General features: G+C 53.7%; 1 protein-coding gene and 1 long non-coding RNA gene across 2 annotated transcripts in view; both read right to left on the bottom strand.

Moving 5' to 3' along the window:
• LOC134425233 (uncharacterized) overlaps positions 1–1,992 on the bottom strand; it is a 30,005-nt gene extending 28,013 nt beyond the window's left edge. The window contains exon 1 of the long non-coding RNA XR_010029618.1: positions 1,907–1,992. This is a non-coding gene — a long non-coding RNA (uncharacterized LOC134425233). The remainder of the gene's footprint in view (positions 1–1,906) is intronic.
• Positions 1,993–10,424: 8,432 nt separating this feature from the next.
• On the bottom strand, positions 10,425–13,918 carry BCL2L10 (BCL2 like 10). The gene is made up of 2 exons (XM_063169684.1): positions 13,448–13,918; positions 10,425–11,599 (listed from the first exon to the last, which is right to left on the bottom strand). Exons 1-2 carry the CDS (start codon positions 13,847–13,849, stop codon positions 11,462–11,464), a joined length of 540 nt encoding a protein of 179 aa, XP_063025754.1. The 5' UTR covers positions 13,850–13,918; the 3' UTR covers positions 10,425–11,461.
• Between the last annotated feature and the right edge of the window lie 713 nt (positions 13,919–14,631).

Raw genomic sequence — 14,631 nt, 5'->3', positions numbered from 1 at the left:
GAGAGCAGCAGCAAAGGGAGCCAGCACCAGGACTGGATGAGAGCAGCAGCAAAGGGAGCCAGCACCAGGGGCTGAGAGCAGCAGCAAAGGGAGCCAGCACCAGGGGCTGAGAGCAGCAGCAAAGGGAGCCAGCACCAGGGCTGGATGAGAGCAGCAGCAAAGGGAGCCAGCACCAGGGGCTGAGAGCAGCAGCACAGTGAGCCATTCTTGCCACAGCAGATTGAAGATAAGTTAGTGCATCAGGTCCCAAAGTTGCCGTCACTGCCAAGCAGCCACAGAGCCTCATGAGCAACACTCAGTGACAGCCCAGCAGAGCTCATCTGTCTCATGTTAATGTTCATGGCTAGAGCCCTGCTGGGGACAGCAGGGAGTGGGGCAGCTGTGGCACATGGACACCCCTAACAGGGGACCCTGTGATCTTCTGGCCTTGCTCCTGCCCTGCCTGTGGGACTGGGTCTGCACAGGGACATGCTCAGCCAAGGCAAGGCTTGGCTATTAGTTCACCAAAAGCATCTTCACTGTTCCACTTACCTGGGGTTTTTTTTGTTATTGTATTTCCTCTAGCACAGATAGATCAAATCCAAGAACCAGCCTAACCACAAATATCCATCAGGCCTCCTTCAACAGAGGCACTTAGGTGTTCTCAACTGAGCCTTGTCACAAAGCACAAGTGGCTTTCTGGAGCAGAGGTTGCTGTCAGCCCACAGGCTGACGTGGGGCTGCCAGGGTCACCGTGAGCCAGCAGCATGTCCCTGTCTCACTGCACTGCTGCCCCTGTCCCCCTTCCTTGCCGCCTGCCTTTTTGCAGTCACTCCCATCAGGTCATCTCCAAGAAATGCCAGGAAACCAGCCAGGATTGCCTGTCCCTCATGCTACAGGAACCACAACCAGCTGGGAAGCCCTTGTTTCAATTTCTCTTCTCAGAACAGCACTGAGCAGGCTGGCCCAGCACTGGCAGCACTGTGGAGGGGAGCTGGAGGGGAGGAGTGCAGGAGACACCAACACCAGCTGCTGCTCTCAGCCCTGCTCACCATCTGAAACCAAGCCAAAAGCCTGGGGAAGGGCTGCAGGGCAGGCCAGGAGAGCTGGGGGTGCTTTGCAGGTGGAGAAGGAGGAGCATGCAAGGGATCCTGCAGAGCCCAGGGGAGATGGAGTGGCTGACAGGTGGCACATGGAGGCATGGCATCCACCAGGATGTGGGGAGGGCAGGATTTGGGGGGCCCAAATGTGCTGAGCAGCCTTCTGTGAAGCCCTTGGGACTTCCAGCCTGGAAGAGGAGCTCATGTACTGGGCACCTGGGCTAAGAGGTAAATCTCCTCCAAAGCTTCAGAATTTAAACACCTCTGTGTGAGAGCACTGTCAGGAGCAAGGGGTAAATCATGGCAGTGCTGAAGCTGGGAACCAAGGAACATGAAATCCAGGGGTAAATTTTACTTGCCTGAACACACAGTAGAACATCCACCAAAACTGTCCAAGGTGTTTTCCCAATAAGCTAAGCACTCCACTGCCTGCCAAACACAGATTCTTCTCAGAGATTTAAGGCTCTTCCTCATTTGAATTGCAGTAATGAACTAATGCTTTGAGTGCCTCCAGCTGCCAGCAGCTGCCTCAGACTGAATTGCACCCAGGAGCTTTCCCAGGAGCTGCAGAGCCCAGCCCAGGAGCAGGAGCAGCCCTCTGCAGATGCTGCTCCATGCAGACCCAGCAGGGCAGGGAACACGGGCCAGGCTGTCCATATGGGCTCTGGCTGGGGTGGCAGAGCCACCAGCACAGGCTCCAGCCTGGCTTTCCTGGCTTTGTTGACGGGTGAAGCTTTATCACTGTTAAAACACCATTTGTTGCTGTGACTTTTCCCCCCCTTCTTAAATGTCAACTTGAAAAGAAAAATTCGGGAAAGGTCACTTACCAGAGAGACTGGCACAGCTCCAGCCACTTGGATAAACATCTGTAGGGTCAGCTGCTGCAAGAGGGGATTTTAAACCAGTTATTTACCTGGTTGAACAAGTGTTGTGTTTCTGCAGAAGAGCGAGACTTTATGTACCTTGCAGGAGGCAATCAATTTCCTCACCAGCCACCCATTGCTGCTAGGGTTGTTAACCATTTGGGACACCCAGGGGGAGAAGATGCTTAGCTCAGGATGCCAAATTTCCTATTTAAGGGGGCACAAGCACCTGTGAAGTCCCCAGACTGACTCTGAGACTGGGACACTGGGACTGACACTAAGGAGAGCTGCTCAGCAGCAGCCTCACTGCACCCCTTCCTCAGTGGAACCCACCTGGGCTGCTCTGCACCCTGCATGGCATGGGGCTGGTCACCACTGCTTCTTCAGGCCAGCTGAGCCATTAATTCTGGGCTGGAAGCAAAGTGGCAGAGAGCCTTTAGTGAGGAGCAGCATGATCCATACCTGGATGCACTCAGAGCAGATCTGGAGCAGGTGCACTGGGTCCCACTCTCGTGGCAGCCTCAAACCGAGTGCTCCCTTCCCTCCTGCTCTGCCAGGTGCTTACAAAGGGCAACAGCAACATCCCTGAAAAACCCCCAGCTACCCAAAGGCACAGGTGAGCAGGGGCTGCTTGTGCAATGCAGGCAGCAGGTGTGCTGATAAGGAGCAGTCCCTGCAGGCACAGCCCCTGATGCCCTTTACCTGCTGCCTCTGCACTTCAGCTCAGAGGGTACTTTTGCCTCTCACCTGCTGAGTTTCTGCCACACTGCTGAATGTGCTGGCTGCAGCCAAGAAAAGGATTTGACTAAAATAACAAACCATTGTATTCCTGTCCTAGCCTTCCCTACGGCTTCTCAACAAGGGAAACTTCACAATTCTGAACAAAATCTTGATTTTCACCCTTGTCTATAAGCAGTATGCTATTTATGACTTGCCCAGAACGCTCCATAGCTCAGCAGTCCCCAAACCAGCATATGGGCCAAAGCACTTTCCACAACTCTACCAGCCAGGTGAGTCTGCTGCTAATTGTGCTTCCAAACCATCTCCAGCTGAACACACTTGGCTGGATGGAGGTCCTGCCTGAGAGGGGCACCATCTCCATCCCCCAGCATCCCTCCTGCACCCAACACCTCTGCAAGGGCTTGGATGAGACCATCACCTCCACAGGCTGGGAAAGCTGGAGGCTCTCCAAGGACTGGCAGGCAGGGAATGGCTTTGGGAGTGCTGCTCCATGGTCAGCCCCTGTGGCCAGCCTTGCTGAGCAACTTCCCAGCAGCAGTCCCCGTTCCAGGGGAGGAGTGTGTGCTCCTGCCAGACCTTCAGCAGCCCCAGCTCCTTCTCCAGAGAGACCAAGCCACGCTGCATGCCAGGCCAGACCAAGGGATTTGGCACCAGAGCCCTTCCCACAGCAAAACAGGCAGTCGCTGTCTGTGATGGGGTTTAGCTCAGCTGGCAGTGCTCACTCCCACATAAAAGCTGAGCACACAGCCTCGCTCAGGACAACTCCCAGGCTCTGGGCACCTGAAGGCTCATGCTGCCCTTGTAAGGAAAGCTGTGCCAGCCAGGGAGCCCAGGCCAGCCCCATCCAAGCAGGCAGTGCAGCTGGAACACACAGCAGGGCACAGCTCTGTGCCTCCAGCAGCCACACCAGGGGACACGGCCAGGGCCGGGCAAGGTCAGAGGCAAGAGGGCTCTGCTCAATGGGAAACCACCTCCATGAGGCATTCAGGAGTTCAGCCAGACACAAGAGCTGTCAGCAGTGGGAAAAGGGCAGCTGCTGGTGCTGCCAGTAAAAGCAAAAGAAAAGGAGAAATCAGCCCACCGCAGCTTCCGATCGGATGTGACAGCGCTGTCTGAGCTCCTCGGCAAACCCAGCGCGCTGCAAGTGCGGCAGGAGCCCAGGAGCTGCCAAGGGAGGGGAAGTGCAGAGCTCCAGGGCTGTGGGGAGGGGAGGGGAGCCACCTTCAGCAGCCCTGACTGTGCACTGACCCACAGGCAGCCCTCTGGGTTACACACCTCTGCTCACACACCCTGGAGGCAGCCCAGGCCCTGTTCCATGTGTGCCACAGCCCTGCTAATGCTCCTGTCCCCTCCTGGCAGCCTGCCCACAGCAAGGGGTGGGATTTTCCAAGAAAACCAGAGACAGATTGTTCTGTATAGCTGGGGAAACTGAGCCTCCAGCACCCCTGTGCTGGCCAGGGAGAATGGCTGCAGGCAGCCTGTTCCCAAACAGAGCAAAGCATTCCCACCAGGCCCCCCACGCCCTTGGAATAATTCACTTTTTGTGGAATCCAGTCACTTAAAAAAAAAGGCAAAAACAACACAGAAAACCCTACCCCAGGCCTGCAGCAATATTTTGTCTGTAAATAATCTAGAGAGCAAGGTCACATTCCCAAGTGAGCACACTGTGGGGAGGGTGGGCAGGGGGCAGAGGGGGATGTGGAACAGGGAATGCACAACCCCAGCCCTGGGCACAGCCAGCCTGGGGACCAGGGGAGAGCAGGAAAAGGGAGCTGGGGGAGGAGGCAGAGCAGAAAAGGGCTCTAGGGGTAAGAGGCAAGATGATTTCATCTTTCTTTCACCAGCTGTCCCTGAAGCAGGGACAAAGCTGCCACCTCCATCCTCCCACACTCAGCACATCTCACCCCTGGCAGGAAGGTGTGTGTGTGGCACAGACTGAGCAGGGCTCAGCCTGCCCTGCCCAGGGAGGGTGGCAGGAATGCCCTGCTCACCTGGGAGCACCTGCACCACTGCTGCAATGCCGGAACCATGCAGTGCCAGGGGAGCTGTGGCTGTCCTGCCCCAGTGCTCCCTGCAGGGATGGCACAGAGAGCCACCCTGGCACTCCCTGAGCCTGTGACAAAGGCAGTGACATCCAGGCTTTGCTGCTGGAGCAGGCTGCCAGTGGCAGCCCCAGCGTGGCCACCAGCACTGCCACAGGTGCACCTGCACAGGGACAGCTCCCAGCACAGCAGGGATGTGCCTCCCACAGCTCACAGCCCTGCAGGACGGGAGCAGGGCCACTCTGGGGAGCCACCCACAGCCTGGATAGTGTGGAGCAGATGGCAGAACAAACAGCACCAGGGTTTCTGTTTCACATAATCTTCTGCCCTGCTCACTCCCACACGTAACCTTTTCCTCCCATGGAGCAGGACTTGGCTTGGAAAAAGCAGCCAGGAAACCTGGAAGGGTTTCAGAGTGGCAGGTGTTCTGCTCTGAACATCACCAAGGACAACACAGAGACCCCAGATGATTTTTCCTTTATTTAAAAACAGACACAGGCAAGATTTGTGCTGTTTTGTGCTTTTTTCCAAAGAGTTTATGAGTAATTATTTTTCCTTTTCTAGATGAGCAGAAGGGTGATGCTGCTGTGGCAGAGAGCTGCCTACAGGAGTGAGAACACTTAGGGATGGCAGGTTCTTCATGCCACAGCCCTGAGTGACCTGCGCTGTGCTCAGGCCAGTCAGGCACTGCAGGGCTCTGTCCTTCAGGGCACACAGGTGTTTGGGGAAAAAAAAAAGAAAAAAAAGGAGGAAAATATTCAAACCTTGCACATTTAGACTATTCAGAGCCACAAAATTCAAGGGTTTCTGTCACACCCAGTGGTGCTCCTCTGCATGGGCTGTGAGGATCCAGCACAGCCCCTCCTGTAACCACCACCAATCCAGCCACGGTATGAAATGCTCAGGGAGCCCCATCACTTGCAGGCTCCCAGTATCATTAGGTTAAACATTTAAATCTCTGCTGGATATCAGGAAACAAGCATTTGCCTTGCCTGTCAAGCACCATCAGCTCCCAGCTGCCACTGATCACGCCAGCACGCTTTACAAGGCTGTTTCACACACAGCTGGTGGAATTTGTTCTTGCTCATGCAGCAGAATCATCCATCAGAGCCACCTCACCACCACCCACCCTGCACAGCACCTTGTGGCCACTCCTTCATGGGGCTGTGCCTGGCACCAAGAGGCAGCCATGCCCTGCCAGGGCAGCACAGCACAGTGCTGGGAGCACATCCTCTGCCCAAGGACAGGGGGAATGCCCCTGGTGGGGGCACAAAGCAGCCAGAGCAGCAGCAGGGCCAGCCTGTGTGCCAGCAGCATGGGTGATGAGATTTTGCTGGCAGTTCCCTGTCGCAGACATCTTTTATGAAAAATCTTCTCCTTAGGATTTTTCCTCCTGAGAAGCTGAGAGGCCTCAGGAACAAAATGTAAATAATTATTACCTGCTGCTGTGGAATGCAACAGGAGGATCTGTGACTGGCCCATGTTGGATGTTTGTAATTAATGGCCAATCACAGCCCAGATGGCTCGGACAGAGAGTCTGAGACAGAGCCTTTGTTATTCATTCCTTCTTATTCTATTCTTAGCTGGCCTTCTGATGAAATACTTTCTTCTATTTTTTAGTATAGTTTTAATGTAATATATATCATAAAATAATAAATCAAGCCTTCTGAAACATGGAGTCAGATCCTCATCTCTTCCCCCAACCTGTGACCCCTGTGAACACCATCACAGTTCCCAGAGAGGAGTTTCCAGTGTGTGCCCTGCACCAGCTCCTCGCTGAGCCACATGGCTCTGCCTGTGTTTTAGGAGTTCCCAATGAACTCATCATAAAGCCTCATAATTAATGTTTCAAAATTAATTACAACAGCCTGGGATTCTCCTGAAGACAATAACAGCTCCAAGGAAGAGGCAAACCAGCCATTAGGTAGCACACTACAAACAGTGCTCTCCCCAGCCTTGGATGAAGGCAAGTGGTTTTGCCCTTTTGCTATTATGCATTGCAAATTGAAAGTGCCAGCCAGAACTGCTGGCTTTGGTGTCAGGCTGCAGAGCAGAGCTCCAGCTGCCATGTCCAGCCCCCTCCAAGGTGCAAGGCAGCACAGAAACCTCCCCTGTGCTCAGACTGAAGCAGGCCACCCTTCCCCACACAGCGTCTCAAGGGTATCAGCCACCTTTGATAACAAAAAAAGACGGCAGCAGATGCTGTAAGCAGGGTGTGGGGCACCTGCTGTTACTCACCATGTGCTGAGCTGCTCAGACAAACAAAAGAGCAGGTTGGGTCAAACACAAGAACTTCCTCAAGTGAACTGTACTCACAGGTCAGGATCATTAAAGGGATTAAATGCAGAAAGCACCAAGTTTCTGCAGTGGCTCTCTGCACACAGCTCCCCAATGCCCTGCACTGCAGGCTCTTACTACAGAACTCCATAGTCTCACTCACTCCCACGGCCAGCACGGCCCCAAAGGAATTGAAGCACTCATTTTAACAGGTTTAATTCTTAACTGAAAGAAATGTGCAACACACAGCAGCTTGGGTGAGCATCCAGAAACCATGGGATTGCCAAGGGGCAGGTATCAGTTCCAGGCTGTAGTGCTGGAAACTTACCACAGGCTGGGCAGAAAGACACAGCCTGTGTGAAAAGGGACTTTGACAAAGAAAGCCAGCTCCTCTCTTCACCTCTCATTTGAATTAAACAAATAGACCAAGCCCAGGCAGAGAAAAAATCCAACAAAATGATCTCGTCAGTTCAGCAGAGTTGATTTTTAGACTTCCTGCACTTGACTTTAAGTAAATCAGGATTTTATGTTTTTATTTTTAACTCTGTTCTCATTTAAAAACTCCAGTTAGTGACAGGATAATTGTTAACAGTTAGAAGATAACATTTTAAGTGTTCCTAACAATGGCAGCATTTAAGAAGGAGTTAGACTGATACCTTTTAAACCTGAAAGCAAGTGATTTCCCAGCCATTACAGCATTTTCTCTTGGCAAGGACAACCAGCTGGAGTCTGGTACAGAAAGCAGTTGGAGAAACAGAAGTGAAACCCAGAAGTTTCTTTTCAATGTCTAAACAGAACGAGCACAAGAAGTGAAATTATGTGAATAAATGCTGTGCCTTTTTGGTTTCCAGTGATTCTCTGGGGGTTTTCTGGCTGTCCAATTGCTAAGTCATTTGTAACAGGGCTCTCCTGTGCTACCCAGGCTTGGGTACCACCCTGCAGTGTGCATGGGCAGGAAAGGACACAGCACCAGCACCAATTTCTCCAGTGAGACATGCCACACCAGATTTTTTGCATACCACAGCAAAGCAGTTCAGCACCTGCCATGTAACACCAGCCTGCAACTCACATTTTTTCAGCTCTAACAGTGCCTCACTTTTTCCAAGTCAAAAAGAAACCCAGTGGCCAGTTCAGCACTCTTAAGAGAGTAAATTGCTTTCTCCTTTAATGAGCAGCTGGGCTGCTGCAACAGCACTGCAACAGATCAGAACTGGGCAGGGAGCAGGTGCAGCTCCAGAGATAACACTGACAGCTCCTGTCAGACCATTGGGAGCACCTCTGCAAGCTGGGAACACTGCTTTTCCCATCCCTCAGCCCTGCACAGATCTTCATACACAGCACAGGAGGGACTCAAAACTGGTGGTGGGAGAGCCCAGGCAGCACCTTCACTCCTTTTCCCTCAAATGCAGGTGCTGCCAGCACTCAGAGCCTTGGAGCAAGCCAGGATTGTGCAGGATGGGGCCCAGCAGAACCTGCAGCAATCGCTCATCTGCAGATAGGATGAGCCTGCTGCAGCCACCACAGGCCTGGGGAGTACCACAGTGCTGGAGAGACAAAAGCTGCCCTGAGGATTAGACACAGCCTTGCAATGAAACACCACCCACTCACTCCCCTTCTGCTTTTAAAGAAAGGAACAGCAGCATCTTGCTTCCCTCTTCTGAGGCAGAAAGCAGATGAGCAGCAGTTTTCAATTGAGAAATATATTACTTCATTGAGACAAAATGTCAGGCTGAAACTGAAATAGTTTCTTTTAAAACCAGAAGTCATGCAAACGTAAGTTAGTCTGAACTGCCCTGAAATCAACAGGGCTCCAGTGATTTCAGTTCTGCTCTTCAATCCCACATTGCCACGTCAGAGAGCAGCCCAGGGAGCCTGGCCCTGGCTGGGATGGGCAGCTCCCACCTGTGCCTGTTCCAGCAGCCTGGGCTGTGCCCCTGCTCCAGGGCACTGAGCTCAGGCTCCCAGCAGGGACCAGAGCAGCCTGGCACAGGCAGTGCTGCCCCTGCAGCCTCCTGACCCAGCCTGCAGCCCCCCTGGCTCCCAGAAAGCCCACTCCCAGCTTCTCCAGGCCAGGAAAGACTGGCACATGCTCCTCAAGCTGCACTTTGGAAAGGGTCAGGTTTACATCAAAAGCTGATGTGACTGTTAAAGGGCATTTCCAGGCTGGGTTTGTTGGGGATTTTTTCACTTTTCCAGAGCACACTGTAAAAGCCAGCATAAATATCCTCTCTGCTATTGTTTCTGTGGAGCCTGGAAGATCAGATTACACTGAAAATCAAGATACAGATATTTTATCTTTGTTCTGTTTGGCACAGGAGAGACATTTGACCTTTGTTTAGAGCATTTCTTGCCCTGTCATTCCCCATGCTTTTCATCATACAAGCATCCCACATTTTAGAAACTGCTTCCAGTTCCCAGGACCCAGCAGCTCATTCCCACTGCGGGCAAAGTTTCGGGCTCTGGATGCCTGCAGGCAGATACTCAGAGCACTGAGCTGTCACACACAGGGGTGTCAGCCCTGCAGGAACCTGAGAGAGGAACTGAGCACAGCCCTGCACCATGGGCTCCCAATCCCCTTGCTGAGAGGAGGCAGCTGGAGGTTAGAGAACTGGAAGTTGGAGAACAAGCAGACGTTTATTCCAGCCAGCAGCGTGAGGGGGAGGACCAGCAGCTCCTTCCTGCCTGTGTGGGACTTACCAGCCCCTGAATGCCCCTTTTTGTCCCTGTCCCTCATCTGTGGCCAGCCAGCACAAGGCTGCTCTGTCCAGCACGCCTGCCTCGGGCCCAGTGGCCAGCAGGAGGAGAAGCAGGGTGGCCACTGGCAGCCACAGGATGCTGACCTGAGCCTTCCCAAGGGGAAGCTGGCTGCCCACTGGACGTGCAGCTTGAACAGGCATCAGAGCCCACAGACTGGACACAGGGGCAGGAGACCAGCCTTGCCCAACACCCTCAAAGAGTACAGCTGCTCTGGAGGACTAAACCAGGAAGGTTGAACTCCACCAACACATTGCACAGCTGTCATCATAATATGGACCAGAAACTTCAGTTTCAGTAAAAAGCATGCACGTGTGAGAGAGGCAGCAGCAACTCTTGGCAGAGAAGAAACAAGAGCTCTGTCACTCCACGAGCTCTCAGAGGAGCCTGATTGCACCCACCTATGTTAGTAAACTTTGGCCTATAAAACCAGCAGGTTGCTTCCAATCACGATGCTGAAGATGGACCTTTTGGACGGGATTTTCCACTCTAGTTTGGACTGCAGGACTGCTCTGGAGACTGGTATCAAACTGCTCTGGTGCTCCACAAGTCCTTGTCTCAGGTCAAAGCACCAGCAATACAGTGAATATAAACTGATGCATCCAGGTAACCACCAAAACACTCACTGTCTGAGCAGCAGCACCCATCCAACCTAATAATCAGAAAGGTTTTTTAAAATAAAAATACTCAACATTTATTCACCTTTGAAGTCACCATAGTAAAATTGTACACGTTGTGAGTAACCCAGGAACATTATTCAAAAGCTACCAGAAACATAAGGCAATTTGTACAACCATTGAAAGAAATACACAGCATTTTGAAAACAGAGTGAAATATTACTAAAACAAGACAACGCTTGATACACGCTAGAGTGACGAGAACCAGCATTAAGTTTTAAACAAAAATAAAGATGTCATGGCTACAAGTATTATACAGTGATAAATACTTCAAAAATATATTAAGATATATGGAAATTCTCACTTTGTAAGGGAAATCCAGAGAAATTCCAGCCTTCACTGGATTTCAATATACCAATTAAGGTTTAATATTTAAATTCTTTTCCTTTCAGTAGGAACCAGTTCTGCAGCCATTACTGTCCTGTATCAATACTTACCTTCTTGTAGTGTAATGAATTCAGCCTTATGTTACACTAAGCCCTAATGCTTCTAGCATCACAGGCACCAACTGCCCTAAATGAACAAATGAGTTGCCTTTTGATTACAAGTGCTGTGCACCACGTTTGAAGCCATAAACCACGTTAGATCACAGTCAAGGTTTGCCCACTTTACAGCATTAATGAAGGCGGGTTCCAAACTTGCCTCCAGGTAAATGAGACTTCTTGAACAGAGGGTTTAGTAGCAAGCCCACCATAACGTTTTCCTAGCATAACACCAAGCACTCAGAAGTTACAGTACATGAACCATGCTAAAGTTTAGGTTTACACCTTCAAAAAAGAAAGTCCAGAGGACGTTTGGAGATAACAGGTTTTGAACATGCACAAATAGTGCTCTAGTACACATCTGTCTGTGCCGTCACTGGGTAGTGAGTGAAGCAGTTTATAGCCAAGGATTTGGTGAGGCAGTTTTCTGAGCCAGTTTAAAAATATAGACTTCTTCTTAGAGGGTCTGTTCTATAGAAAATAAAGTGAAATCTGGTAAACTGTCAGTTTTGAGAGTACTTTCCCTGGGCAGGATGCGCCGGTGTCCTACCGCACCAGGAGGAAGGCCAGCCCCGCCATGCCGATGCCGATGCCCGCCGCCGCTGCCACGATGGCGTTGCCGATGGTGCTGCTCTGCTCGGCCGCCTCCGAGCCCAGCCTGCCAAAGAACCGACAGAAGCCATCCTGCAACACCAACAGAAAGGACACTCAGTTGTTGAGCTCGCAGTTAACTGGGTTTCTTTAACAAGCCTTTGAATTTCATCCTCCCAGCTCAGCCTCTGTCAGCTGCAGAAGTCTCTGTCCAGTCATGGAAGTCTGAACCCACTGCCTTGGGCACAGGCAGAAACATTTTGTAAGAGCTTTTGCACAAGGCAACAGAAAGGAGTAGCTACAAGTGATTGCATACTTAGCTCAAGAGACAATTGGACACTTCCTATTGAGATGCTCAGTGTGTCATTACATATTTCTGCCCTTTTAGGCAAGTTTCTGATGGGAGCTGCCAGCACTGTTCCTCCTACTTAAGTTTCAGAAAGCATCTAAAACACAGAATATGGAAATTTCCACTTTTAAGACAGAAAGCCAAAGCCAGTCCCATCTCAGTGGATGTGGGACTGATTACACACCCACTTGGAAAGGCCGGGTGGACACTGCTCAGAGCTGACCTATGACAGAGCAAAGCTGGCAGCTGCTCTCCCAGATCATTGTGATAATCAGAAGTGGCAGCAATACAACTCCAGATGGTCGTGTTTGAACTCTGCTCCGCAGATGTCTATGTAAACAAGTTATACTCTTAATTTCTTCCGGAACTTTGTTCTTTACACTTTGATTTGTGCGAACAGGCAATAGGATTTTGCCAATTTTGCCAAGTGACAGTGTTCTCTGCAGCCAACCACCACACTGTTCTGAGCAGCCAGATGGACCAGTGACCACTGGAAAACCAAGTTCATTTTGGTCTGCTGGAAAAGTCAACTAAACCAGTGGCTACTTCCCCTCCGTTCTATTTTTAGTGCTTATTTGTACTGACAAAGTATTCCACTAGGACTGGAAATCGGAAATGAGGAGTTTTGTGGGATAGCTGACATTTTGTTCAGAAATGCAGGCAGAGCTGCACCAACGCCTTAAAAGCTGTACCTCCCTCCAAGTGAGCATCTCTCGGGGCAGACAAAATGCGCACACCTTCCTCCCCAGGCCCCACCTGACCGGCCTCGGGACGGACAGAACAGGAGCCGCAGGTCGGCAGGCTGGGTGCCTTCATGCACAGGTGTGCTTAAGAACAGGCACAGGTTTGTGCTCACACCTGGGACAGGACCTGTGCCGGCCTGCTCGCCGAAACCCACAGGCTGTGCACCCGAGGGGAAGGCAAACCTCGCTCCCAATGGCACAGCAGCATCAGCATCGCTCTGCGGGATCGGGATGGGAGGCTGCATCCCAACGGGGCCGTGCGGGGCATCCGCAGGCACCCAACGGCCCAGCGAGCACACACCGCGTGTGGCGATGGCCACCATCCCCCGGGGACACACCGCGTGTGGCGATGGCCACCATCCCCCGGGACACACCGCGTGTGGCGATGGCCAGCAACCCTAGGGACACACCGCGTGTGGCGATGGCCACCATCCCCCGGGGACACACAGCGTGTCGCGATGGCCACCATCCCCCGGGACACACCGCGTGTCGCGATGGCCACCATCCCCCGGGGACACACCGCGTGTGGCGATGGCCAGCAACCCTAGGGACACACCGCGTGTGGCGATGGCCACCATCCTCGGGGGCACACCGCGTGTCGCGATGGCCAGCATCCCCCGGGGACACAGTACGTGTGGCGATGGCCAGCATCCCCCGGGACACGCCGCGTGTCGCGATGGCCACCATCCCCCGGGTGCCCGCCCATCACCGGCAGTACCGCGGGCACGTCTCCCCCGGGACGAGCCGCTGCCCGGAGCCGGGGCTGCCCTGTTCAGCCCCGCTAACGGGGATGGGGCTCGTGTCCCGGTACCCGCCCCAGGCCGCTCCCGCCGCCCCGTCCCCGCTCACCCATCCGCCGTGCGCCTCCAGCCACTCGCCGCGCTCCTCGGCCAGGTATGCGGCCAGGTGAGCGGCCAGGCAGCGCGGCCCGTCGCTGCAGCCCCGCTCGGCCAGCGCGGCCGCCAGCGTGCCCGCGAACACCACGAGCGCCAGCAGCCGGCCCCAGTTGAGGCCGCCGTCGGCCTCGAGCTGCGCCGCCACCCTGGCCAGCAGCGCGGCCGCCTCCCGCGGCTCGGCCCGCGCCAGCGGCGCGCAGGAGCGGAAGAAGGGCCGCTCCTGCCGCTCCAGCTCGGCCGCCGCCCGCCGCAGCGTGCCCGCCGTGGGGCTGCAGGGCAGCGCGGCGCTGCCGGCGCGGTGCTGGAAGTAATCCTCCAGCAGCAGCGCCGTCTCCTCCTTCAGCGAGCGCGGCATGGCGGCTGCCCACGGCGCCGGCCCCACAGCAGCAGCAGCAGCTGCCGCCGAATAAGAGGCGGGGCGGCCCCTCCGCCCGGCCCGGCCCGGCCCGGCCCAGGCTCCCCGCCTCCGGGGCGGGGCCAAGCGGGCACGTTCCCATCGGGAGGGCCCGCCCGCATCCCTGGAAAGACATCGGCGGTACATTGCTGTGGGCCTCGCTGGGCGGCCGAGGGACTTAGCGGGTGCTGGTCTCAAATACTTGTTTTAATTCCTTTTGGCTGTTTTGTTTCACATTAGTGGCCCGCACGAACGTGTATTCTTTTCATCAAAGGCGATACAGGTTTCTCAGAGTCATGGGGTGAGTGTTTTACCCAGTCCATCGGGACTGTCCTAAACACCGCCCCAAGCGCAGTGCAGGCCTGGCACAGGGCACACCCGGCCTGTGCCTCCTGCTCAGTGCCCTTTGCAGGTGAGCTGCTGAAGGTGGCCTAAGCAAAGCGTGGCAGTGACCCAGCCCTGCTGTACCTGTGCTGGCACAGGCACTGCCCTAGCCCCTGGCACCGTGGCTGCCTCACCTCTGGTCCCACAGCCAGCTCAAGGTGCCCAATGTGCCAGCACAGCTTGGCTTCACTCTGTCTGGCTTGAGATACAGCTGTCTCCATGTTACATACCCGTAAGAAAATCTAAAAATAGGTGGTTGGAATCAATCCTGTTGCAATTTCTCAGATCGCTATCAAGAATTGTCTGGATCCCTTAGAGTCCCTCCTAAGGCAAACTTTAGTTCTACATCCCCGTTCTTG

This window comes from Melospiza melodia, chromosome 15 (assembly GCF_035770615.1).
Source record: "Melospiza melodia melodia isolate bMelMel2 chromosome 15, bMelMel2.pri, whole genome shotgun sequence".
Classification (NCBI taxonomy): Eukaryota; Metazoa; Chordata; class Aves; order Passeriformes; family Passerellidae; genus Melospiza; species Melospiza melodia.
The sequence above is the reverse complement of the archived record's forward strand: the minus strand, read 5'-3'. Positions and strand labels throughout refer to the sequence as shown.